The sequence below is a fragment of the Oenanthe melanoleuca genome, chromosome 1 (assembly GCF_029582105.1).
Source record: "Oenanthe melanoleuca isolate GR-GAL-2019-014 chromosome 1, OMel1.0, whole genome shotgun sequence".
Taxonomy (NCBI): domain Eukaryota; kingdom Metazoa; phylum Chordata; class Aves; order Passeriformes; family Muscicapidae; genus Oenanthe; species Oenanthe melanoleuca.
The window spans coordinates 49,624,931-49,651,677 of record NC_079333.1 but is presented as its reverse complement, the minus strand read 5'-3'; the positions used below and the strand labels follow the sequence as shown (position 1 = coordinate 49,651,677).

The 26,747-nt window shown below is 38.9% G+C and overlaps 1 protein-coding gene across 1 annotated transcript in view; it reads left to right on the top strand.

The window, feature by feature from the left end:
- The window catches only part of TRPC4 (transient receptor potential cation channel subfamily C member 4), a 130,511-nt gene that overhangs the window by 90,066 nt on the left and 13,698 nt on the right, over nucleotides 1-26,747 (top strand). Inside the window, exons 4-8 of the mRNA XM_056488019.1 lie at nucleotides 2,189-2,525; nucleotides 14,792-14,931; nucleotides 22,702-23,015; nucleotides 24,664-24,859; nucleotides 26,475-26,669. Of these exons, the coding sequence (XP_056343994.1) occupies nucleotides 2,189-2,525; nucleotides 14,792-14,931; nucleotides 22,702-23,015; nucleotides 24,664-24,859; nucleotides 26,475-26,669 (1,182 nt within the window). The remainder of the gene's footprint in view (nucleotides 1-2,188; nucleotides 2,526-14,791; nucleotides 14,932-22,701; nucleotides 23,016-24,663; nucleotides 24,860-26,474; nucleotides 26,670-26,747) is intronic.

The following is a 26,747-nucleotide window of genomic DNA, read 5'->3' as shown; positions in this document are numbered from 1 at the left end:
ATAAGATCTCAAAATAGGTGCATTTGAATCAAGTTCAAGTCTGAAATTATTTAGTGAAAAAAATATTTTGTAATAAGACAAAAGAGTTTCTGGATAGCCTTACTAAGTATTCAGCTAATGATTTAATCCACTATATGTATGTAATACAGTCATACTACATGTGTGAATGTATTGGGTTTGCATGGCAAGATTTTGATAGCTGGGCTGCTTAAGTGAGATGCTGCCAGAAGAATCCTCCCTTTCTCCCATGCTCAATGCCAGATACCCCATGAAGGACATGCTTCTGGCCAAAGCTGAACATCACTGGTGATGGTGGTGCCTCTGGGATAGCAGATTTAAGAAGAGGAAAGAAGTTAGCACACAGAAACAATTTCAGACAGAGTACAAGAGGGTGAGAATATGTGAGCAGCACAGCTCTGCACCCAGGTCAGTGGAGAAGGAGGGGGAGGAGGTGTTCCAGGCACCAGAGCAGAGACTCCTCTGCAGCTGGAGAGGACTACCATGGTATGGCAGAGCTCCACCTGCACCCCAGGTAACTCCACACTGGAACATGTGGATGCATAAAGGAGACTGTGACCCCCTGGGAACCCTGCACTGTGCCAAGCTCCTGGCAAGCCCTGTGGTCCTGTGGAGAGAGGATTCCAAGCTGGAGCTGGTTTGCTGGCAGGACCTGTCTCCATGGAGGATCCATGCTGGAGCAGACTGCTCCTTAGCAGCCCAACCCCATGGAAGGGACCCAGGCTGGAGCAGCTCATGAAGAACTGCAGCCTGTGGGAAGGAGTCATGTTGTAGAAAGTTGTGGAGAACTGTCTCCCATGGGAGGAACCCCACAATGGAGCAGAGGAAGAGTGTGGATGCTTCCTCTCCCCTGAGGAGACAATGGCAGAGACAATGTGAGGAACTGACCACATCCCCCATTCCTATCTCCCTGCACTATGTGGGACTAGAGATAGAGAATTTGGAAGTGAAGTTGAGCCTGGGAAAAAGGAAGGGGTGAGAGCAATTTGGTTTTAAGATTTGATTTTATTTCTGATTATTCTACTCTGGTTTGATGGGTAATAAATTAATTGTCCCTGGTTGAGTCTATTTTTCCTATGATGGTATTTGGTGAGTGATCTCTCCCTGTCCTTATCTTGACCCATGAGCCTTTCCTTAAATCTTCCCTCTTTCCACTCCCCAGCTGAGGAGTGGAGTGATAGAGCAGCTTTGTTGGACACCAGGCATCCAGCCAGCTTTAAACCATCAGAGTAACATAAGAAAAATGCTTATTTTCATTCACTTATTTTCTTTTTTTTTTTTTTAAATGCAACTCTGGCTGTCTTTGATACATATGTTGCTTCTATTCTATGCCTTTTATGTTAATTCTTGTGTGATGCTACTCTATGTCACCTTTATAAAAGGAAGCAGTGGGGAAATAGGAACAAGTGATCAAAGAAAATAATGACATAAAACCTTGATATATATATTTCTTTGAAAAGCTGGCTGAAAAAAAAAATGAAATATTTGCTTAGTTTTGGGGGACTTTGGTAAAATTCAGTTTTAAGGATCATATTCTAGAAAATAAAATCCTGTCATGGTAACATAAAGAATTATATGGGGTAGGTGTGTGTCCTGACAAGGGTTAGAGAAGACTGGGGAATGCTAGTGCTTAGTTCACATTGTGTAAGCATTTTGTAATGCATCTGTAAGAGTTTTGTCAGTACTAAAACATGCAAACCTGATTTTTAGAGAATTAGCAGGCAGCATACTGAGAACAGTTTGTTCATGGCTGTGGAATTCATTTTCTTTGCAGACCTCAGCTGTGCTCCTTGGTTTCATATCAGCTTCTACCTCATGTTCTGTGAATTCTCCACAAACATTGCTGATTAAATAATAGAAGGATTTGTGAAGTTGCTTTTCAGTTTCAAGAAGGGTTTTGAAGTTCTTGTGTTTCGCAGTCTGTTGACTCCTTGTGTACTCAACCAGTGAAGAAGTGAAGCATTATTGTGAAAAGTAAATGCTTGTTCTCTGCGTTATACTTTTGGCATTGAAGGAAAGGCAGGCTGACCCAGCCCTCTCTTATGGTATAGTCAGTATGAGTGGGCTTGCACAGGCTGTGGATTTATTTCAATTTTTTTAATCTCTGTCTACCAGAGGTACTTTCCAGAGGCAGCAAGGAGCTAACTCTCTTCCTTCGTTCTCTCTGCAGTTCGTTGCCCAGCCCAACTGCCAGCAGCTGCTGGCGTCCCGCTGGTACGACGAGTTCCCCGGGTGGCGGAGGCGGCACTGGGCAGTGAAGATGCTGACGTGTGTTGTGATAGGACTCCTCTTCCCAGTCTTCTCTGTGTGCTACCTGATAGCCCCCAAAAGCCCTCTGGGGCTGTTCATCAGAAAGCCATTCATCAAGTTTATCTGCCATACTGCATCGTACTTGACTTTTCTGTTCCTGCTGCTGCTTGCCTCTCAGCACATCGACAGGTCAGACCTCAGCATGCAGGGACCCCCTCCAACCGTCGTCGAGTGGATGATTTTACCGTGGGTCCTGGGTAAATGTATTACTAAAGAAAATACAGTGAAAAGTGTTTTGGCCACTCTGGTTTTGCCAAGCGTTCCTGAGGCAGGATAACAGCAGAGATCTGTCATGAATTATTGCCCTACCAAAGCAGGCAAATGGTCCCTCTCCTCCAGTGCTTAGCAAGAGTACTTGATAATGCAAACAGTAGAGTTTGAAAATCCATAGTGAGACAATCTGATAGATTACAGTGAGGAAAAACAATAGATATTAAGGATTCCTTCCTATTTCTTCCTTCCTTATGCAGTGCCCTGAAACATATATGTTGTTTTTCTTTTTAATATGTTTTCTCCAGACTAGAAATCATCCTGGTTTTTGTAAATGTTCATTTCTAAAATTTGCTAATCTACTTTTAAAAAGAATCCCCATGCTACGAGCATTATTTTTCATGTAAGGAAATGAGACATAATGTAATTTCTGTAGTGTTATTACTAACCTTAGTTGCCTACAGTATGCTTCTTTCTAAATGATAGATGTACCTATTGCAAATAGTGATGATCAACATTTTCAAGTGAGTATTTTCATTAAAATATGTACATAGAGTATTTTTTCAGTGCAAGGACTTGTTACTCAATTCAAACCAAGCATCCAGTATCAGAAAGAATAAGAAAATTCCCTAGCATTTTTAAAATGGAAAAAAAAAAAAAAAAACCCTTACCTTTCTATCCTCATAGTTGAAAATAAAAATTTAATTCTGGGATTATTGGAAGCCTACTTTGTGTGGACCATGTCATCCTTAAATGTGATTATTCCTTCCTGTGATCCTAGTATTATCCTAGGTGCTCCCTAACTTTGCCTATCTACCCTGCCAGATGGTCATTTCTCCCAAGGTGCTGTGGTCTTTCCCCTTTGTTCTTATTTTAAGTATCAAAACAAGTTGGACCAGGTCAGGTCAAATTTATTTGTCTAAAATAAAATTGTAGAAGGAGGGACTTAGTAGTCTTGACTGCAAGAATTTAGGTTTGATATATTCATTAAAATTGCCATCACATAGACAGGTACCTGCACAAAAATTTTGGTGGTATTTTGACACCATTACTTCTCTCAGAGCTTCTCATTAAGATACTGTGTATATTCCATTTTTCCCAAACATGTGGGTTTCTTTAGAGCAGTGTAGCTTGGCTAAAGCTTTTGGCCCCATTGATCCCAAAAAATTTACTACACAGTGTTGAATTTGTGATGCACGAGTTGACTGTGGCTGATATTCTGGAGAACAATATTTCAGTGTCTTTTCCTGTGTATGTACCTTGGTAGAGCACTGTGGGAAGCAGGAGGCAGGTGTACATCTGCTTTTCACCTAGAAAAATACGTGTGCATGACTGAAACCCTCTCTACACTTCCTTGCTAGGCACCTGTCAGAAGGACCTGCCTTCCACAGGTGAACTGCTTTTTGGGATTTCCCCTATGGGTAGCACAGCAGTCCTCACCACCAGCCTTCACTGTGAGGTGTGTTTTCCTTGGCTGGGCAAATATTTCTAATACATTAAAAAAGCCAAAATCTGATATTATTGCAACGAAATTATTCAATCTGGGAGGTTGTCTAGACTTGTATTTCTTACAGACAAGTCTGAACAAGTCAGAACTTCTTCTGTAAGCAAGTTTTACATTTAAATATCAAAAGAAAAAATTCCTCCAGTTAATTTTCCCAGTTTTGTACCACCAAGAAATGAAAAAATAATATAAAAACTATTATCTTTACACATTACCTCCTTAGAAATAAATGCTCCAATGCTGAGGAGGAGCAGGAGGTTCTTCTGTGCTGTGCCATGCCCAGAGGAGATATTAGTATCTTTTCTGTCTGGCCTTCCAAAACAGCAGGTGGTCAGTATCTATTCAGCTTTCACAGTATCCTGAGGCTAAAGGATAATAAGAACAAATGAATAGCTAGCACATAGACCTTGACATGCCAAAGTGGGTTTTGTCATTTAATAGAGCTGGAAGAAAGAGGCACAATTTGAGAAAGGCAAGAGCTAGTTTGTGGTAAAGGCAATTCCAAAGTTTTAGTGGCTAGCTCCTCTCCAGAAAACACTCAGTGGGAAGAGGAAGAACCTCTATTGCCCTCAACCTCTGACATAGTTGTTTACTTAAGAAGATGTTTAATTGACTCAGCATCCCAAAGCACTTGTTTGAAGAAGCCGTTAACCCTGAGAATTGTGGCGTTTAAGATGACTATCATTTCTAAAAGCAGCATTAATGTTTGCAGTGTAGACTCATATGGCTGGATTGTGCCTGTGCTGAACAAACCCTTCATCTGCAAGCAGTACAGGTCAAGTCAAGGGAGCCATTTCCATAAGCAGAAACTGATAAGCATGGATGAAGATCAGTATTTTCACACCATTGCTTAAATAACTTAAAAATCTAAACTGCACTGTTCAGAAAAAAAAAGTGTCTTCCAAATTCTCTTGCATCCAAAATGATGCATTTTGCCCACTGATCTCTAGTGTTTCCTGACTAGCAGTTTCCTGTTCCAGTTTCATATTTTCTGTGTTCAGCTTTCAGGTTTTGGTTGCTGTAGTGCCAAAAAATGAGGCCTCAGATTCACACATTATAATTTAAGGCAATTCCTTTGGTACCTGATTTCCCTGTACCACTGAAGGAGACACACATCTCCACAGGACGTTCAACTCATAGCATGTGACAAATGTGTCTATTTCAGCTTTTTTGTTTATATATTTAGGTCTTTTTCATGTTGTGTTTTATTTGGTTGCTTTTTGTTGAGGGGGTTGTTTTTGTTTAGATGAATTTTTGTTTGGTTGTTTTTTTCCAGTCCTTTCAGTGGTGGTGGTTGTTTGTCTAAAGGAATGAATCTCAGCCAAACCCTGCTCTTTTCCTATTCACATACATACATACTGTAGTCTAGTCATCCTTTAATAAACCTAATATTTTCCTTAAGTACTTATCAATATGATAAGATTTGTTTCTAGGCTGAAATTTAGTTTGTTGTCCCATCCCTTCAAACCATAAAATTATGCAGTATCCTTAAAGAGAGTAAATGAAGCACTCTTCAAGGGAGACTGTATCTGATGTACATAGAGATGCTTTTGCATTTCTGTATATAAACTAAAATTTTTGACATTCGAGTCAAAACTAGTGTGGCTTTAGGGTTATAGTTCTTCTCCGAAACCTGCAACACAACAAGTAAATACTTCCTGGGGAAAGGATATACTGGAGCAACAACTACACATCAAAACTATCAATATTTTAAACAATAGGATTTTTTTCTTCTGTTGATTCAAATAGCTCTGGATGTACTTTGCATTTTAATACTATCTCTCTTAAAATTCAGAAAGGAAGAGGAGGTGACTGTTACAGGTTTCTTGTCGACATGAACTTCAGGATAGTAATATATCATGCAACTTAGGAAGTTTCAAGACTATCCATAGTGACCTAAGCTCTCCAGTGAGCAAATATTAATTAGCATTTGCCAACTACTATGTAATGGAAGGTTGAATGTGCATAGCTAGCACATATTAAAAGTGTCACCAGAGTAGGAGGCTCAGAGGAAAAACTTGTATTGGACTGCATTTCCATGGAGACTATCGACTTTGCCTTTTAAAAGTCTCTTGAGGAAACTTCTGCATTAATTTTGTCTCTTACATGATTAGATGATTACACAAGTGGTGCTCCAGTATTTGGTGATTATCTGTGGAACAGTAGGTCAGTGTTACAAGTCTGTCATAACCTTAAGAAGTAGTTGTGGAAAAATTTCTCAGTCTGTCCTTGCATTTAAACAAATAAGAAACAAGATTTGGCTCATGAGGAAAATTAATTGTCATCTTATTATTACCTGTTGCTTCACACTACAGAAACATAGGCCTGTTTATTATACTTGAGAATCCATCACCATTGAAAAATTAACAGAAAAGTCAAGAATATCATCTTGGGAAAAAAAACCAAGGAAGAATAGCTTTTTTCTATCATCATATTCCCCATCCACTTGCTGAGTGTCCTCTGAGCATGATAGTAGTGATTCAGAGGGGAAATCATGTAAGACCCAACTTCACCCTCTGTGTGCCTTGACTGCAGCTCATGTAAGAATCATGTTGGTCCTGTACGTTTGTCATAGCTGTTCTTCTGCCCTAAACCATGGCCTCAAACCCAGCAGTGACTGTACTAAGTGTCCTCACAGTGGGCATTTGCTTCACCAGCAAATACTATGGAATTCAGAGGAGAAAGGCATCAACCAGGAAAATTCAGTGTCCAATAGTTGTGGTTAAAAAGCGCCCTGCCAGTTTTTCAGGGTGGTTGCAGCAAAAGACATTTTTAGGCAATTTCTTCTGATGAGTTTTTTGCTCTTTTATGGTTATATTGAAATGTTCAATTAGATTGCATTGTTCTAAAGCCTGCCCCAAGCAGGAATACAGCCTTACTGGATCTCTTAAACAATGTGTTCCCCATCCTTTCTGTCAGAATCATTTATACCATTGGAGCACATGAATCCATAGAGAATGTGAATGTTTGGGAACTGTGCAAAATTGCAGACATTTGTGGCTAGCAAGCTGCTGGTGGGATGTATGGGAATGTATGGTCTTGTCAGTCCTTAGCACAATGAGCATCCACACTGATGGCACAGCAAGATACTTCAGAATAACTGATCATAGAGGGGGCAAGCACAGTGTGCATCGTCTCCTAAATTAGGTCAAGAAAGTGTTCTGTAAAAAAATTAAACATTTAGTATGAACTGACATGTTTCAGGGAGCAGATATAGAAGGTATTATGGCTGGCAAGATGAAACAGTGCATAACCAATAGTGACATATATAGCACAGAGGAGAAAAACAACCCCAGACAAAGCAGGAGCACAACTTTGTTTAAGGAAGGATAATGCACATAATGACCACAAAAGACCATTAAATCCAAAGTACTGCTCAACACAGCTAACTGCAAAGGCAGGTCACATTGTTCAGGTTCCTGTGCAGTCTGGTATTTAATTTCCCAGGGACGAATATTTCACAGCCTCTCTCACAGTGCCTGTGTCTAGAAACTGGTACACTTTTTTCCTGATACTAGGAGCAATATCTCATGCCACAACATGCATTTCCTGTCCTTCCAATGTGCACCTGTAGAACAGGTCTGGCTCTATCTCTTCAGAACCAGCAATTTCATTAGTGGATGACAGCAGCAGTACAGAATCACAGAACATTCTGAGTGGGAAGGGACCCACAAGGGCCATCTCTGAAGTGAATGGTCCATACAGGGATCAAACTTACAACCTTGGCAGTATTAGAACCATGCTCTAACCAACTGGACTTTGACACTGTGAACCTCCAACTAGTGTTCTCTTCTTTAGTCTGAGCAAAATCAGCTCCCTCAACCTCTTGTTGTACATCATGTGGTCCAGAGCCAATTTAGCTTCATGGCCTTCCATGAGGTTCACTTCAGCCAGCTAATATCTCTTCTTTGCTAAGTATCCCAAAACTGGACTCAGTAATGAAATTATTTATTTAAACATCAGGAGAGCCACTTGTTCCCCAGATTGCCTGTATCTTGCCATAACAGGACCTTTTTCTCGATTACTTTAACTCAAGTTGTAAGTATTTAAGGTAAATATTTTCTATATAGATTATTTTATTTTATTGGTTGATAATGTTGGCTGATATGTGGCTTTTGGCTATTGGTGATGTTGGCCAATATGTGGCTTTTTGTTCTTTAAGATTTGATCTAGAATGGTCCTGTTATTTCCAAAATGGAGGACAAAGAAAAATGTTTTGTTTCCACTACTTAAAAAAAAAAAAAAAAAAAAAAAAAAAAGCCAGGTGACTTTTTCCTTGGGAAGTACTTTTAATAGTACCTCTGGCCATGTCATTCCCACTTCTTTGGCTGACCTGACACTGTGCACAGTTGTTTGCCTCACAAAGAGACATTTACCCATGGGAAAGCCAGAGGTGTGTGTTTGATTTTATGCATGTTCTCTTGAAATAGATGTACTCTGTTAACAAAATATGCCCCAGAGAGTGGAAGCCCCTGAATTATGCCAGGATGCCTCTTGTTACCTTCATATATCTTCAGCAGAGATCAGTTCATCAGCCCAGATGTGCAACAGAAGAGTTTTATCAAGCCTCATCAATGCTCACTGAAATCCTTGGAAGGACCTTCCTTTGCTTCACTGAGCTTTAGATCATTAGCAGCTTGTCCCACTTCTTCTTGTGTCTGTGAAAAACTCTACACCACATAGCAGAGCAAAGTTGAGTTTGCTCAGTTAAATGGTTTCACAGCCCAGCAAAAATATGTTCTCCAAGAGACATGCTAAGAGGCTGGTGTTGATCTTGGCATGTAGAGATTGACCCCAAGGAACCTTATGCTTCCCATCACTTAATGGTAAGGAACAAAAAGAGCACAGAACAACCAACCTTATGTGGGAAAGGTGAGGCTAAAATTAGCAAAGGACCCACAAAACTTTTTGAGACCAAACATAGTTCAGGATATTGCCTTTCATGTCTCTCTCTGACAAATTTTTATGTTATTGTTCACAGTGAGACTTTAACCATACTTATAAAAAACAAAAAGCAGTGTTGTGGAGGTGGCATAAATCTTTGTGAATTTCCTCAGTTGATGGAAAATTGTTTTTGCAGTTGCTCAGTTTTCAGTACAATAGGGATTTAGACAGATTGTGTCTAAAATTTTTTTCTCAGAACCTAGAACATCTTTGAATGGATTTCAGAGGGAAGTTTTTTCTTTGCTGTTTGTTTCTTTTGCATGAGACTAAGAGACGTGTTTCTTTAGAGTAAAATTACATCTCTAGGTAGCTATAAAGGATCAAACAGGATAGAACCAAAATGTTTTTTAACCAGCACTAAAACATACTGTATTTAACCCAAGTCTTTGTCCAAAGGAGCAGAGAATTTTTGTAACAGTATTGAGCTGGTGCCCTGCTCAAAGTTGCAAGGTTTGCCATTAGAGTCTTAATTTATGACCATAAAAGCATGTCCACTTTTTTGAAAAGACATTTCAGTATCTAATACCCAAAGATTTCAAGACTGGAAATACAGCTTCAAAATGAAAATCGACAGATAAATGTCTAAAACAAAAGCTAATCATATCAGTGTTTATTTATTGATGCATCCACACATTATTCATATGCAATATGTGATATCTATTGCTAAATTCTTCAGGATTTTTTAAAAGTGTTATGAGAATTTTAATGAAAGATATTATTTTTCTAAGAACATTTTTATTTCAGTGCTTTTTGTTTTTCTAAGACTTTTTTTATTTTGCTGCTTTGAATAAAACTTATTTTACAATATGTTTGGTTTATTTTAGAAGAAGCAATTTTTTTCATTAATGTTCAGAAAATTTTGCTGCAAAAAATATTTAGCTCACACATTCATTTTATTTCTCTGAATCCATTTTATCTGATCAATTTTAGTTGCTTCCTTGTTTCAGGCAAACTGGACTTCAGTCAAATGGTTGCTATTGATCAGTTTGCATGTATAAAAATTCACAATACTTTACAAAACCTCTCTGTCTGTCATTCCCATGTGGTCTGTGGGATTCCTGCCCTGAATTTATTTCATCCTATTAAAACCATGGGCATTTAATAAAATTTGTGTCTGTCATATCTGGCTATTTCAAAATATCCGTGCTGTTATTTCTCTTTTACTGCTCCAATATGTGGGTATAAACAATGCAGCAAGTATTTGAAAGTCTGACCCTCAACTTTTTAATTGAAGTCCTTGATTAATGAGGTGGAAGAGCTGCACAATGTTGATAATTTCACTGTAAGTGGCAAAGTGGCAATAAATAATAACAGCATGGAATGGGTAGGTGAGGGTCTAAGAGGCAGGTGTTAAATCTGGCTGCTGTGAAGAGATAGGAAAGACACAGTTGGAGCAAAGAGACAATATAGCAGAGAATATCCAGCTGAAATAGTGAAAACTGCTCTGAGTGGAATTATTTCAGCTAAATACAGGTCTCTGGAAGTAAAACATCTGTTTTAATTAAACCTGATCCTCCTTGACTCCCTTTTCAGCCAGTGGGAAGACTGGCTCACCTGCAGATGACAGGATTATTGCCTTGGAGATCCTTGTTTCCTCCCAGGGAGTTAAAGAGAGCTTTGGGCAAGCAACTTGTCCCCAGCCTGACTGCCTAAAAGGCTTTTGCTTTTATATCTCCTCCCTGCCTTTGGCTGGTTTCTCTTAGCAGCTTTTCCCCAATACCTGTGTGCAGGCTGGCAGTGTCCCCTCTGTTATGTTGAGAAATCAGCTTTCTTGCTTCTGAATGTGTACCTCTGACATGAGCTCTCTCAGTGTGCAGCAGTGTTGCTGCTTTGGCACATTAATAACCAGGCAGTGCCTGGACTCTGTATCTCCTTCCCACCTATAGCAGTGCCCATATTAGACAGTCTTGTCACTGCATGTCTTCTCTTCCATCATGTCAGGTCATGTTTGGAAATGCCCTAAAGCCTCCTTGAATAATAAAATCAGGAAGTATCCAGCCACCCATAAATCTTCTGAGTAGAAAAGTGTTCAAGGTCACAGAGATAATACTGCTCTGATCTCTGGATAAATATTTCTGGTATTCAAATGTCAGGGCTTGAACAAACAAACAAACAAACAAACAAAACCAAAACAAAAAACCCATCAATTTTCCAAATCTTTTCCTGATTCTCCTAGTGAATGTAACAGAAGAAAATTGGCTTGTTGTGTCAGAGCCTATAGAGGTAAGGGTGGTCTGACTTCTTCCCCCCAGACACTTCCTTCTTGTAAAAAGATACAGTTCTGATCCACAAAAAGATTCCAAGGCCTCTGGCTGCTGTAAATCAAACCTAAACAGCACAGCTGGGAGTCCCTGAGGCTTGTTGTTCAGAATACCTTCATCATGTACACTCACCAGGCCTTAGAGACATCTTCAGACATAAAGGCTCTGGGATTTCAGAATGCACTTTTCTAGGATAGCCCTTCAGGCACACTTGGGAGGATTTGCAGAGCTCTGGAGAGCCCAATTCCTCCAGCATTCATTGCTCCAGATGAGCCCTGCTAAGAATCCCTGACCATGGAGACATGGTAGCTGCAAAGACTCTGATCACAGCTTTCATGGCAAGGTTGCCCTGGAATTGTGAATTTGAGCAATCAATTTGTGAAATCAACCTTAGGACTTAGTACCAAGATTTGCTTTCAAAAATACATTTGTGGGCTGCTCTCCTGTGCATATGTGGGCTGAGTGTCCTTCACAAGTGTAATATCCATCTATCCATCAGCATAGCTTCAAGTTCTCTGGGGTCATGTAGGATCTCAGTAACTGTATTTATATATTGAGTTTGTACTTAGATGCTTTGGCTGGCTAGAAGAGCAAACTATCACATCTCTATTACAGCCAGCAAAAATATGAGATTTCCAGTTTTCCATTACTATTTGCTTAAAAAGAACATGCATCAGGATGAACATAAAAGCTGTCTTGAACCAAGAAAATAATTAGAACTACCACCTTTACAATGTCAAAGTATACTCAGAACTTTCACTGCCAAATGAGTTCCAAATTGCTGGTAGCTTGGATTAATTGTGTTTCTAATTTAAAATGATCAAATTTACAGCAGGCATATACTCTCTTCCACTGTTTTGTAATAGGTCAGTATTTCTTTGTTAATGTCAACTTTAAAATTACATTTCATTTTCTGAAGCCCAGGAAGTGCTTGGAAAAACAGTCTGGCTTTTCACTCACGAAACAGATCAAGTGCAGCAGCATTAGTCAGCATTTCTTTTTCAATCTGTACATAATCCCATTATATTTTAGGTAGTGCTGTCAAAGCATACAATACTGAACAACAGTCTTACAGAGAGCAGCCCCGTTGCAGTCTGTGTCAGTTCCCATCTTTGGCTGGTTGTGAACTGTAGAATATCTTGGCAGGATACTTCAATTAACCTTAAGCCTCTTGTTAAAACATTCATCTTATTTTGCATCCCAACCTATTACTACTGTCTTTTCAAAGTATATTTTAAATTGAATCCTTAACTCTCATGAGTTACACAAAAGTTTATTTCATTCTATGAATGTGTTTATTGATTTCTTTTTATTTGGGGGTCTTCTGTCAATGCAGCTGCTTGCTTTCTGTGCCATAGCAGTCCTGCCAATGTCATGAGCCTGCAATTTTTAAGCAAAAATTTCTTGAAAATGAAAAAGAGCAAGGCACTGTTTTGTCACACTGAGACTTAGGGGCCAGATCTACATTACACAGACTTTGGCTCAGAGCCTGGAGCCAGGTCTTCTCCTGCAGCACAGTGGAGATTTTTATGTGCTATAACACAGGTGGAGCAGCAGTGATTCAGATCAGTGCCTGAAACGGAAAAGGGATACAGCAGCACACAAAACAGCTGCTTTTATGGCCTGATGATGGCTAGCTCTTAACAAGTTATGTCTGAAAGGTAGTGGAAGAGCAAGCAGGGACATTTGCAAGTCCGTGGACTGTGTGATGAAGGTTGGAGAGGACTGTGGAGAGGAGGGGGATGCAGTTGTGCTGTCACCGTGTTCATGAGTGGCCAGGTCTTTGAAGAGGCATTTCTTGGCATGTGGGAGCCTGCCTGAGTAGCCTTGTGAAGGTGTGCTGCCTTTGTGATGGCCTTGGGCAGCTCAGAGCAGAGTAGCAGCATGTGCTGCTAGAGGATACTGACCCCTGCAATGCAGTCATGTTCAGCTGTTCTCCCACTGTTACTCAGCACAGTTGATTGCGCCTTTAACATAAGTGTTCACTTTTTAATGGTGCTCTATTTTCTGGGTTAGTTTTATCTGCTGCACTACAGATAGAGCTGCAATCAGCCTGTCTAGGCTGTTGTAGGCTGTAAAATGGGCCTATCCCTCTTTCCTGTCCTCGTGTTCCCAGCGAGGTCCTTCCCCAGAGCGTGTTGCCCCACAGAATGCTGAAATAGTGGTGGTGGCATGGCTGGAAATTAACCCTATGAAATGGATCAATCAGGTGATTCAGATACTCCTGAGGCTGGTGATGATTGGTGATGACACACAGAAGCAAGATGGGACCACATTGTCTGGGGTTTGAGGGTGAAGTTAGTGAGGAAGGGAATTTTTCCTTTTGAAAGCAATCAAGAGACAGAAAAACCAAGCCAATACCCTGCAAAATTAAATTGTAATAACTCAAAAACCTACCTGGCTTAAACAAGAGTAGGCTAGAAATTAATTCTTAGGGATCATGTTTGAGAAAAATCACAAGTTGTCCATCCAGTCAACCAGAAGACCCATTGAGACAGAATGTTTAAGTTTAAGAATTAAGTTCATACTAAGGAAATGCAGAACTCTATAGGCCCCTGCACAAAATCTGTTTATCATTTTCTAAAAGAAGAGGTGAAAAAAAGCTATGTTGAATTAACTGTATCTCAACGCCAATATGTGAGACATTTGCCTTATTTTTGGTGAATTTTGCCCCTCTAATGAGCACAAAGTAAGAAATTCCTAGAAAATAATTAACTGTAAAAAATTAAAAGCTGTAATGGTATGGTTATCAAAAGATCTCTGTCGATAATAATGTGAAATATGCACCTAAATATACCGTGATGTCTTATTAATATATTACACAGTAATGTGGAGGATCTTCTTCAGAGTGGTTTTAATTTTTATAGCATTAAAGAGTCTCCACACAGTTGTCTCTGAAGCTGTTAAACCAGGTTCATGTCAGGCAACTTGCAAGATTTCCCATTTGGATTGAGTATTTCTGTTTCACTGTGTCTAGCACAATGTGTGCACTCTGCACACCTGAAAACAGTTCCAATTCCTTCATGTCCCAAAGGAAGATGTCAACAAAAGACTTTCTTCTGGAGATACTACTCTTCCATATGGAAAAGGGAGACTTTAGTTCAGAACTGACAATAATAATAGAAATTCTCTTCCTTATTGTGTGGGTTCTAATCAAAATAAATTGTGTCAGATTGACTTCTGCAGTCATAAATTTTCCAGTTTGAAATACATTGAGTTGCTAAGGACTGAGTTGACACTGGTAACTTATTTAAAGACCCTTCTTAAACTTTTTAGGATACAATGAGAAAGAGATTGAGGAAAACCAAAGAAATTATCCTTGTACAAGCAGATTTTTTGGGGGGGTGTTTTGTGTGACAAATTAATTCTGGAAATGCTAAAGGTGAAATTTCACCTAACTAGATCTGTAATTTAGAGCACTTACCCACCTTCCCTTTACACTTGATGTAAGGAGAATCAATCTATCATGAGTTAGGTGTCTAGAATAGTCACAGCCTTTTTTAAACTTAATATTCATGCCTAATGAATTATGTTCTATTTACAGGTTTTATCTGGGGTGAAATTAAGCAGATGTGGGATGGTGGACTGCAGGACTACATTCACGATTGGTGGAACCTCATGGATTTTGTCATGAACTCCTTGTACTTGGCAACAATCTCCTTGAAAATTGTTGCATTTTCAAAGGTAAACTGTAAAAAAAAATCAGCAATACTTTTAGGCTAAATTAAATCAGGCTTCTCCAATCTTTCTTCTGTGTTTGGAGATCATGAGGCTTAGAAATGCAAGAGATGTATGATGTGCTCTATGAATCTTCTGCAGCAATGACAGGGAACTAGACAAGTTTAAGAGCAAACAAAATATTGAGTTTTATGCTTTTTTCTTCTTGGCTCATGCAATCTTTCTTATTTTGTCCTGAATTGTCATACTGGTAATTTCTAGAGAAATGAAAATGATCTGTAATATTCTATAATGTTGGCATTTTATGTTAATCTCTGATGTTTTTTAAGTGAGAAATTATTGCCCCTAATACAATATTACACAACTTTCAGAAAGTGGAAAAATATGTAGTCAAAATTGCTGGGGTGAACTAAAGAGCAAGATTTTAATTTCTTTTGAAAATTTATTATAAGTGCAACATAAAAAAGTAAAACTGAAGGGTATAAAATGGTCACTTGGGAGTAAGTTGGTTTTTACATTCTTTTCATGGACTTGTTGTGAATACTCTTATATTTCCACTGTTTTAAGTATCTTCCATCAGAACAGCCCTTCTTTCCAAAGGCATAGAACATGTGTGAAAATTGTGTATGTATTATGATAGATTGTGTATGTAATATGATAGAAATTCCTCATAAAATTAGATATTTTGTACCAAAAAAATGGTCTCAAGTGCAAGGAAACGACATATGAAAGGAAATTAAAGCATTTTGTAGCATTTGTCATAGAGTTCTAATCACATCCAAGTAAAGATAAGCCTATTTCTACTGGCCACTGGGATCAGCATTGTACTTCAGGTTTTTCAAGTTCCCTGCTGCCAGCAATAATATATGGTTGCAATAGTATATAGATAATGCAATCCATGCATGCTGCTCTGTATGCATGGAAGGAGAGCCCCTCCTCTGCCAAGATACTTCTGTCTGGGACAAGGAGAGACCTGTCAAGTAGCCAGTTATGGCTTCCTCTCCTCAAACAGCAGCTGTTCTTGCTGCAGCCCTGCCACAGGCATAGAGGAAATTAGGAACTCTAATTTACATCATCTTGTGTCTGGTCACAAAGGTCCATGTGCCAGCCAGTGAGGAGCAGGGATGAACAGAGAACTGGGATGTGTTGACACATCAGCCTTCTTTGACAAAAGATTTCTGGCATGCTGGGTCTCTGGCTGCAAACCTTTGGAAATCTTCTCACTCAAGAAATTTGGAGCCTGAAAGAGGAAGGTGGTCCTTTTTTCATTAAAAGCTAATGAAATGCCTTCTTACAAACAAAGATACCTTATCATAAAGTGACTAGAAAATAGGTAGTTATTTCACCGTCCCTTGTAACAAAGCACACAGTTCATTTAAAATAGATGTTTCCAAAGCATTGGAGATGGCCAGTTATTCACTTTAGAATAATATTAATTAGAAGACATTATAATCCTTTCATCTCCCGAATAGCTTCTGCTTACAGTAATCAGATTCCATGGTGGCAGTATCTGGGATAATGCACATCCATTACTCTCCAAATTAGTGCTTACATTTTAATCATAATGAATACAGTGCTTAAGAAAGCTGTGCTAGTCAACTGAAACACATGATGAAGTAATGAACAGAGGAAGACAAGTATGATTTAATACCCTGCCACATTCCTTCAAGTGCCTGCAACAGAGTTCCTTGCCACAATGCCAGATGGTATTGAGAGGATGCCTAATGTAACCAGTATGTTTTAATGTAAAGCTTTAATTTTCTTTTCCTAATCATTGTCAGTCAGGTTTTCCTAAGTTACAGCTATTCTGTCTTTATTGAACCCAATATATAAGGTCAGTTCTTAGATTTGTTTCTATATTCTGCACATCAGTTCCAGCCACCTAAGAAAGCATTTTAACCAACTCCCTTGAATAAACTCCTGTGTGATAAATATTCCCAGAATAAAATATAGTGTTTATTACCCATTTAAGACTCTCTGACTGATGCAGTAGTTAAGTAGATGGATATTATCTAGAGCAGCTGATGGGGTAGTGTAAAATTCACCAAAGTGTGTAATTTCAGGATGAGAGAACTGCTAAAATAACTCAAAGTTACTGGTTTCATTGCCAGTATTCAAATAAAATAAGGACATCTTAAAATTTTCAATGGCCTATGGCATTTTGTCTCTGTGTCAACATGTTAGGTCTTCCTAAATTATCCAATATAACCACTGAAAATGCTCTCTCCTCCATAAAAATACCATAATATATAGTACATTGTCACAAATTATTTTAAGTACAAGATGACAGTTTTTAAACAACACATTTGTTTTTATGGAGGGTTTTGGGTAGAAATCATCGTGCATTAAGAAGAAATGGTTCCTTTTATGTTTTTTGAATATAATTGATTTTGTTTCGATGTGTAAAGTTAAGTGCAGTGCCAACGTGTGAAGCATCTGCTTGCTTTATCTTAAATACTTATTAAGCCTGAAGATTGGACCTAGTGCTGCTTGTTTCCAATTCTGCTAGAAATCACATACAATTCCATATTGCTGATAACATGCCTCAGCCACTGACATGAAGATCTAGTAGGGAAACAAATTCCTGTTCAGGGCAAGAACTCTGAAAAGTAGCTAAAGTACATTATTTGTCTCAACCTTTACAGGCTTAATGATCACTATGTCAGGTCTACTTTGTTCAGAAGTAAATAAGATTGTGTATCTCTCCTGCCACCAGATCTGCAGAAACTAACATCTTACGTGTTTGCATTGTAAAATGGTTTTGATTTATATTTCACCAGATTCACAGACCAAATGTCCATTTACATAGGAGGATTAACACCTCTCCACCCCTGAAAAATTATGGTCTCAATTCCTCACTGTGATTACCATTTTAAAGCTCTCTGCTAGGCCATCCCTCTGCCCCTTCCTACTGCTGCTTTGAAATTCCACATAATGAATGCAGATTGGTACATACATTTTAAAATAGGAAGAGTTCACATTTACATGCGACTTTTCAGGAAAGGATTTAAAATACTTGTCCTGAAATGGATGTTGTTTAACTTATCTCTGTGATCAGAAACAAGGGGGTCACCTTAGACTGAGATCCAACAGCCCATTAAACATTCAGGTAGCCTGATCTACATGTCTATCTGATCTCTCGTTGTGCTTCCAAAAGATCAAGAGTTCATGTTTTAATGGGAAAACAGTGATCCCTCAGCTTTCTTTTTCCCCAAAAATGGTTCAGATATTGAATTTGCATTTTAATTCCTTTGAGTAAGGATCAAGAATTATTATCTTGTATACTCTGGCTGACATCACAAAAGCATCATATATTTGCCTAAAAACTATTCTTTATATGTTGCTCTATTTGTTCTCTGTTCTTCTTAATTTTCCATTGATGTGCCATGTAAATTTTCTTCGACCACTGACCCAATAATAGGTGTTATTTAATCAAATTAAGTGGAGGTTGGTTTTGTTGCATGTCAAAAGTTTGTATTTGCATTTCAAGAGGGGACAGAAATTCATCAGGGTCACCAAATAGAGGACTGCAGAGTATCCACATCATGATTTACAGCAAACTCAGTGTTGCTATGTTTTCTCTTACCATTTTCCAGTCCCTAAATTTATTTATTTATCCTGTGTAGAACAGAAGGACTTCAACAAACATGAGTGAGAGAAAAAATACTTGAATTCTCCATGGTTTGGCTCTAAGATACATTTTTTATTCTTTTTCACTGTTCCTTGTTTTAGTATAACTAGTCTTTTTTCTACTCCTCTGTATTTTCCTTTTAACACAAAAGCTGCTTTGTTCTCTAGGTTTTTCTTTAATATTTCTAGATTTCTTTTCAGCATCCTCTGCTCTAGTGGAATCAATAGGGGTTTGTTGTTAGAGACCTCTTATACTCATTATATTCTTTAGATTATTTGCTGTCTTCTTGCAGTTAGTATATTTCACAGACAATTTCCAAACTTATCTCTCAGGCCTTCACTTTTCTCACTTTTTTCTGGCACATATTTCCAGTCTCTTAAATTGTTTCTTCAACACTAAAATAACAGCCATCACTCTCTGCTTGCGGCCGTGACACCTCTTGAATTCTACCCAAACATGCAGGAAGCACTGGGGCCCAAAAAAGGAAGAGTCAATTATGCTAAAATATCACAGTTGCGCCTTTAATTTCCCTTTTATAAATAAAAGGTCATTTGATCTTTTCTGAATGTTTGAACAAATCAGTTTTGTGTCTTAATCCAGGACATCCAGGCAAAGTCCTTTTTTCCTCATCTTTCTGCTTAACATAATTTCTTCTACAAAATGTGATGTTGGATACATCTTGCCAGACTACAGCTGTAAGACAGTCTATCCCCTTCCCCAAACATTAATGAGGAGAAAATGAGAAAGTTAAATAGAAACTCCCCTATGTGAGATATTTACTCTAGAAATTCTCATTTCTCTTGCTGACTGTAAAAGCAGGCAGCAGAGTGCAGATATGGCTGTCCACACCTGACTTGTTAAACTTGATTCTTATTGTCTTGGTATATTGTGTGCTATACTTATTTGGTGTCCTGTAGTTCCATGTGTTTCTCAGAAAGGTATTTCCTTAGATTTCTCCCAACTCCCCCACATCTGTAACTCCTCTGGAATCTGCCACTACTTGCCCTCACCTCAAAATATGCCTGCAGTTTGATGCTTTTGATTCTCTACCTAAAACTCCATCTCTTCCCAGTTTCATATCAGTTCTTTACATTTCTCCATGACTGTATTTTACTTCTTTGCCCCAAAACACCTTGTACTTTTTGTACTTTTTCCTAATCTGGGTATCTACTGTTCAGTACCAATCTTTGCTTGTATGGACAATTATTCCTAGTTATTTAGTAGGTGCAAGTTTTCAGCTGTGAGGGTTGTAAAGTGCCATGGGAATTTGCAGTAATGTGCTGTAAAATATTATTCAAAGACATTATAGGAATCATGCTGAGGAGTTTTCAGCTCTCTCTTCTCAAAAAGATGGAAAATATTTTCTTCAGCTTCTTCTTCTTGTTTTATCTCAGGTGTTTTCTCTGGTAACTAAATTCTGTTTTCTACTGCCTGTTTTTCATCACTGATCTTGAATCAATCAGAACTGGATTAAAGAGCCTACTGGATGAGGCAGATGAGCATAATCATTAAGGAGAGGATAGTGTAATGAAGAGAGTACTGATCTATGATTCCAGCAGGTCTAGATTTAATTCACTGCTCTGTAGAGAACAAATATCACAGGTGAATGAAATGCAAGGCTGAGTGATTCTTTATTCTTCAATGGGCTATTTTTGAGTTTTGCCATTCTCATCCCCAAATCCACAAACCTGCCAGCTGCTATGGCTGCTTGCATATCAGTAAATGGCACAATGGCATAGTGTCAGGCATTGCTGTCAGGCACTGGGGCAGTTCCACATGCTCTACCAGCTGGTCAGAGAAACCCTGGTGTGGGGCCTGTGCCCAAAACAATGCCCAGTTCCCTTTCATGGTTTGGATTGAAGAATCACCCATAGGATGGTATGGGTTGGAAAGGACCTTTAAAGGCCGTGTAGTCCAGCCTCTGCAGTAACAGAGACATCTTCAACTAGATCAGGCTGCTCAGAGCCCCATCCAGCCTGAGCTTGAATGTCTCCAGGAATGGGTTATCTTCCACCTCTCTGGACAGCCTGTTCAGTGTTTCACCACCCTCATCATAAAAAATTTATTTCTTATATCTAGTCCAAATCTACCCTTTTGTAGTTTAAAACCTTAGCTCATTGCTATTGCTGCAGGCCCTGGTAAAAGTCTACCTCCATCTTTGCTATGAGGCCCTTTCAGGTACTGGAAGTCCACAGGAGCTCCCCAAAGTCACCTTTTCTCCACACTGAACATCCCCAACTCTCTCCCCTTTCCTCAGAAGAGAGGTGCTCCAGCTTTGTGGCCTTTTCACTGAACACCTCTGGACCAGCTCCAACAGTCCATGTCTTTCCTGTACTGAGGATGAGAGCTGGATACAGCACTCCAGGTGGGGTCTCACCAGAGTGGAGCAGAGGGACAGAAACCCCTCCCTTGGCCTTCTGGCCACACTTCTTCTAGAGCCCAGGATATGGTTGGCTTTCTGGGCTGTGAGCATGCATCTACCAGTACCTCACCTCCTTTTCCTCACAATCCCTTCATTCCCCCAGCTGTCTTGATACTGGGAGCTACTCTGACCCAGGTGCAGTATCTTGCACTTGGTCTTCTTAAACCCCATGGTGTTCCCATGGGGCCACTTCTTGGGCTTGTCCCAGTCCCTCTGGATGTCATCCTGTCCTTCAGGCATGTCAGCCACACCACTCAGCTGGGTGTCATCTGTAAACACACTGAGTGTGCACTCAATCCCTCTGTGCCATTAATGAAGATGTTAGACATCCCAGTCTCTGTACAGATCCCTGAGGGATGCTACTTGTCATCAGGCTGTTGATCATCTCTCTATGGATGCACTCATCCAGCCAATTCATTATCCACTGACCAGTGCACCCATCAAATCCATCTCTCACCAGTTTAGAGAGAAGGATGCTGCAAGGGACCATGTCAAAAGCCGTACACAAGCCCAGTCAGATGACACCTGTAGACCTTCCCTTGTCCACTGATGCAGTCCCTCCATCATAGAAAGCCACTTGGCTGGTCAGGAAGGACATTCCCTTGGTGAAATCGTGCCGGTGCTTCAAATCACCTCCCTGTCCTCCATGTGCCTTGGCACAGCTTCCAGGAGGATCTGTTCCATGGCCTTCCTAGAGACAGAGAGGAGGCTGACAGGTTGGTTGTTCCCAAGGTTTTCATTTCTCCTCTTTTTAAAAATGGGTACAATGCTTCCCTCTTTCCAGTCACTGGGGACTTCACCTGACTCACAGGATTTTTCAAATATGATGGAGTGTGACTTGGAAACTACATCAGCCAGTTTCTTTAGGATTCTGGGATGCATCTGATCAGGTCCTACAGACTTAATGTACGTTCAAGTTACTCAGGTGTTCCTGAACCACTCTGAGATGATCACTTTCTTTGTAAGGTGAATGTGGTGAAATGCTGTGATGCCTGATAATGTTGTGTCATCTGGCCCCAGTGACACATGGAGTCCCTTTCCTTACTGCTCAGGGCATGCCCAGCAGCTCTGGAGCTGCATCTGTGTGGACAACACCATAGACCACTTTGAAATCTGCTGTATATTAAATTATCCCCTTTTTAGAGGGCTTCCTAGCATAGATTCTCTCCTCTGATATGGTCTATAAAACAGATTAATGAGACCAAATAAATAATAATGATTCTGCCACAGTAGTTAAGCCTCAGTTAAAATATCTTTCATCTTCAAGGCTTTTTTTGGCAGAGCTGGAACAGAACTCACAGTTTCAGAGGTCAGACTCTGATAATGAGACACATAAGCAGTTTGCAAAGGTTCATTAATAAACATCTTTTTCATCATTGATCCAATATTAGTGATTTAGTGATATACTTACTCGGTGATTGAATGTTTTCTTCCTACTTGCCAGAGGTTTTGTGGGTTTCTATCCATCACAGTCAGCCCTGCACTTTTCTTCAAAGAAATAATTTACCTGCTTGTACAGCTGGAAATTTCTATAATTCTAAAAAGCAAGGTGCTCAAAACTCTTCCTTTTGCTGTGTCAGAATTTTTAAACCGTGAAAATTTTTGCTACTGTGAAAATCTATTGTGATATCTGCAAATTAATTGAGCAGCTTATAAAGAAACTGACGTGCTTGTTTATGCATCAAAATAGAGGAGTAATTTCTTCCCTTCTGCTTGTTTTCAGTATAGTGGGTTAGTTCCACGGGAGAGCTGGGACATGTGGCATCCAACCCTGGTGGCTGAGGCCCTGTTTGCAATCGCAAACATCTTTAGCTCCCTGCGCTTGATCTCATTATTCACTGCAAATTCTCACCTGGGACCTCTGCAGATATCTCTAGGAAGAATGTTGCTGGACATTTTGAAGTTTCTTTTCATATACTGCCTTGTGCTGCTCGCTTTTGCAAATGGATTGAACCAGCTGTACTTTTACTATGAGACAAATGAACCTGGCAACTGCAAAGGAATACGATGTGAAAAGCAGAATAATGCATTTTCAACGTAAGTAGATGTTTATTTCTCTCCTCCCCCTCTCCCCAGTTATTTTAATCACTTAGATTCTGTTTACAGAAAAGAACCCCCATTTGGTATTACAGTGGTGTGCTGACAAACACATCTAATACTATCCTAATAATAAAAGAAAACTATTAACATTTCATCACTCTAATAATGTTCACCTCATACCACAGTGAAGTCTGTACAATTCAAGATACCTCAAAAGATAAAAGGTAAAATAGAGATAAGGGGAAGATAAATGAGATTAAAAGCTGTGTAGTCACCATTTCATCCAGTCATCTGTCACTCTGCATTTCTTCCCTGTCTACCTGTGGGCATTAAATAAGTCTGGTGTTCTAAAACATGAAGATTCCTTGCAAATGTGATAGGCTGTAAAAACATGTGTGGATTCTAATGACTCCACTCCACACAACAAAATTTCTAAATTCTGTTATAAACTGTTTCTTTATCTTTCACTTTAAAATCAATTTTACTTCATTATAGTTTTTAGTTCATCTATAGTACCAAAGCATTACCAAAGGAACATTAATTCTCTTGTTTTTCACCTTCCAACCTGAATCAAATTACTGCTATAAATGTCTGCTCCTTATTAATTTCTCTGTATCTATGCTTTTTTAAAAATATGTTTATTACCAATGGCTTCCTTCTTAGAGGAAATTATTTTGTAAAAATAGCAGCCTTTATATCATCTTAATCAAGTAACTTTTTTCAGGCACAGCATATTTATGTTGTATATTAATAACACCTATGCAGGTCGAAAATTTATGTGATCTGAACAGAAAAGTGCACAGAAATTTTTCAGAGCTCAGGATTGAGGGAAGCAATATTCGTCTGGAAAATAGTGGAGAATGCTTGTACTAGTGTCAGAAGGTGGTGCCATGGCAAACTGTGATGCTTTATGTGCTTCATACTTTCAAGGAACAGAGTCTAACCAGGACCATTCTTACAACACTATAGTGTAGCTGAACACAGAAAAAAGGGAACATTTTTCATCTATCTAGCTGCACAGGATTATTTTTTAAAATTCATAATTGTTTCTAGCCTTCTAGCTGTTGTACAAACTTCTCTAAGGGAATATCATATGCTTTAGACATAAAAACATAAGTTTCTTTTGAAAGCAGCATGCTTGTCTTTTTTGTGTCTCCCTTCTTTATAAAACAATACATATGCTAGTGATAATAATGTCTTTCTAATTATTCAACTCCTTTTATTTCAGTGGCTCTCAACAAACCAGAATTGCATAATACGAGGGCACCATACTTCTTTCAACATCCTGGAGAAACAGAATCTCCTTATTCTACCCCTTATAGTTAAAGCAAAGGGTCAAAATACTTCAAAAGAAGGTGTCCAACATAAGATCTCTGAAACTTTTTTTATCTCTCTGAAGCTTGAATAAAATCAGCCTTTTGCTTGTAGGATAATTTGTAGATTCTGTATTGTATATCCAGGGGCCCAGATTTTAAACACTAGGCCATTGTTTCACTAGAAAGATATTCCCTCTATGTTGGTTATATTGTGTTAAGTGTCATTCATCTCAGTCAAGTCACGAACTTTTGTGCGTTTTGGGAGCAACTGAACAATCTGAAAACTAAATGTGTTATTACAGCTATTCCTTCTGGGGTTTGTTTTTCAGGTTATTTGAAACGCTGCAGTCATTATTCTGGTCTATATTTGGACTCATCAATCTCTATGTGACCAATGTGAAAGCGAGGCATGAATTCACGGAATTTGTTGGGGCCACCATGTTTGGTACTTATAATGTAATATCTCTGGTTGTTCTACTCAACATGCTAATAGCCATGATGAATAACTCTTACCAACTCATTGCTGTAAGTTGTTCCTTGTTTTCAGATCATTTATAATATATAGCCTCTCTCTGTCCTGACATTCAATTTTTCTGGCAGTAAAACTCTTCACAGACAGAACATTGCGACAAATATTGCAATTTACTCTGATTTTTTTGCATTGTTCTGGAAGGACCAAGAAATCCAAGCTGGACTGGGTAGAGGGAAATTTCCCCACAATACCGAATGGGGAAGAGGTGACCGTGATGAAGAAGCCAGCTCATGGGTTGAGAAGGATGTCCTGATCCTTTTGGCAAGGGATGTGGGCTACAGCCCTTCCCAAGCTGCACTCTTCAGGATCTCTTCTTAGAAAAAGACAGCCCAGGATTGTTCTATCACTGCTTCATTTTTAATACATTATATTTATGCTTTTTTTTTTTTTTTTTTTAATCTGACATGGATATAGAGTTAACAGAAATCGGGTGCCCATATTCCAAGGACACTAGCTATTCAACCAAAGGTCATGTCTTCTCATTCAGCAGTGTCCTGTTTCCTTCTTTGATGAAAACTCTTGTTATCCTTACCAGAGCTATTGGCACAGCTTTATTACTAAACTGTCTATTAAGGAGACTAAGAAAAATAGACACTGATTCGTCATGTGAAAATTCAAATATGATCATGCAAAAAGCAAACAAAAGAAAGCTTCACAGTCTTAAGATTTTAAAATGTGCCTTTTTTTTTTCCAATCTGGAAATTACAAAGGTTTCCACAAGAGAAAAACTGACCACCTGTGTTTGTATAACTCTGCTTGTCAGAGTCTAGTGAACCATATCACAGCATAATACCACTCACCAAAACTTGGGCTGTAGATAGTCTACTTTTCCTGCTACAACTTCTAAATTGTTGCTTTTGTTACTGTATGGCCAGGGCAAGACCTGTAGCTGAAGTTCTTGACTATCCAAATCTAACATTAGTGATTTAAACTTCTTGTTCAGCTGCTATTAGGCTTTAGATATCTTTCCATGGCCTTTAGCTTTCATTTTCCCAAAATTTTCAGAATTATACAATACTATATAAGTTCTAAAAGAAATAAAATTTCAAATAAAAATAAAAAACTCACCCCACAACCTGTTCCAAATACAGAATTCTGAAGTAGTAGGGGGAAAAAGATACTTGATTCCATAGTTTTAATAGGCTCATGATTTGTTGGATTAACCTATTTTTGAATTTTGGGTACTGGTAATTTCTAAGAAAATGCATGAGTCTTACTTGTTGAAAGTACTGCAGAGCAGCATAATTAGACTGATCTGTGCAGAATAATGGTGAGCTGCTATTATAACAAAATGTTTCTTCCATAAATGTGGTATTTTTCTGCTTGCAATTACCTTTTCTGTTTTTTGAGAGACTTTCAATAATTTAACAGCTTGTAGCAGTGAAAGAAGTGCTTATAAGTAGAGATATACTTTACATATCAAACATCTTACTGAAGTAAAGCAGCATAGCCTTGCTCTGTGTTAAAGACCTTCTGTCAAAAGATGGCAGTATTTCAACAAGACAATTCGTTATTTCAGGGTTGTTCTAGTTTTAGTTTTTTTCAGATTTTTGTAGAGGTTTATTTCACCCCCTTAATTGCAGCAACATCTGTGCTTCTTGTGTGCAGGATCATGCAGACATTGAGTGGAAGTTTGCTCGAACAAAACTCTGGATGAGTTACTTTGAAGAAGGAGGAACTCTGCCCACTCCTTTTAATGTCATACCAAGCCCAAAATCTTTGTGGTATCTGATCAAATGGTTATGGAGACACCTTTGCAAGAAAAAAATTAGAAGAAAGCCTGAAAGTTTTGGAACAATAGGGGTAAGTTGTGTGGTTTAATTTGCCTGTAGTCCTCCTCTTTGCTATATAGATGATTTTTCTCAGCCTTATGGAGTGTCT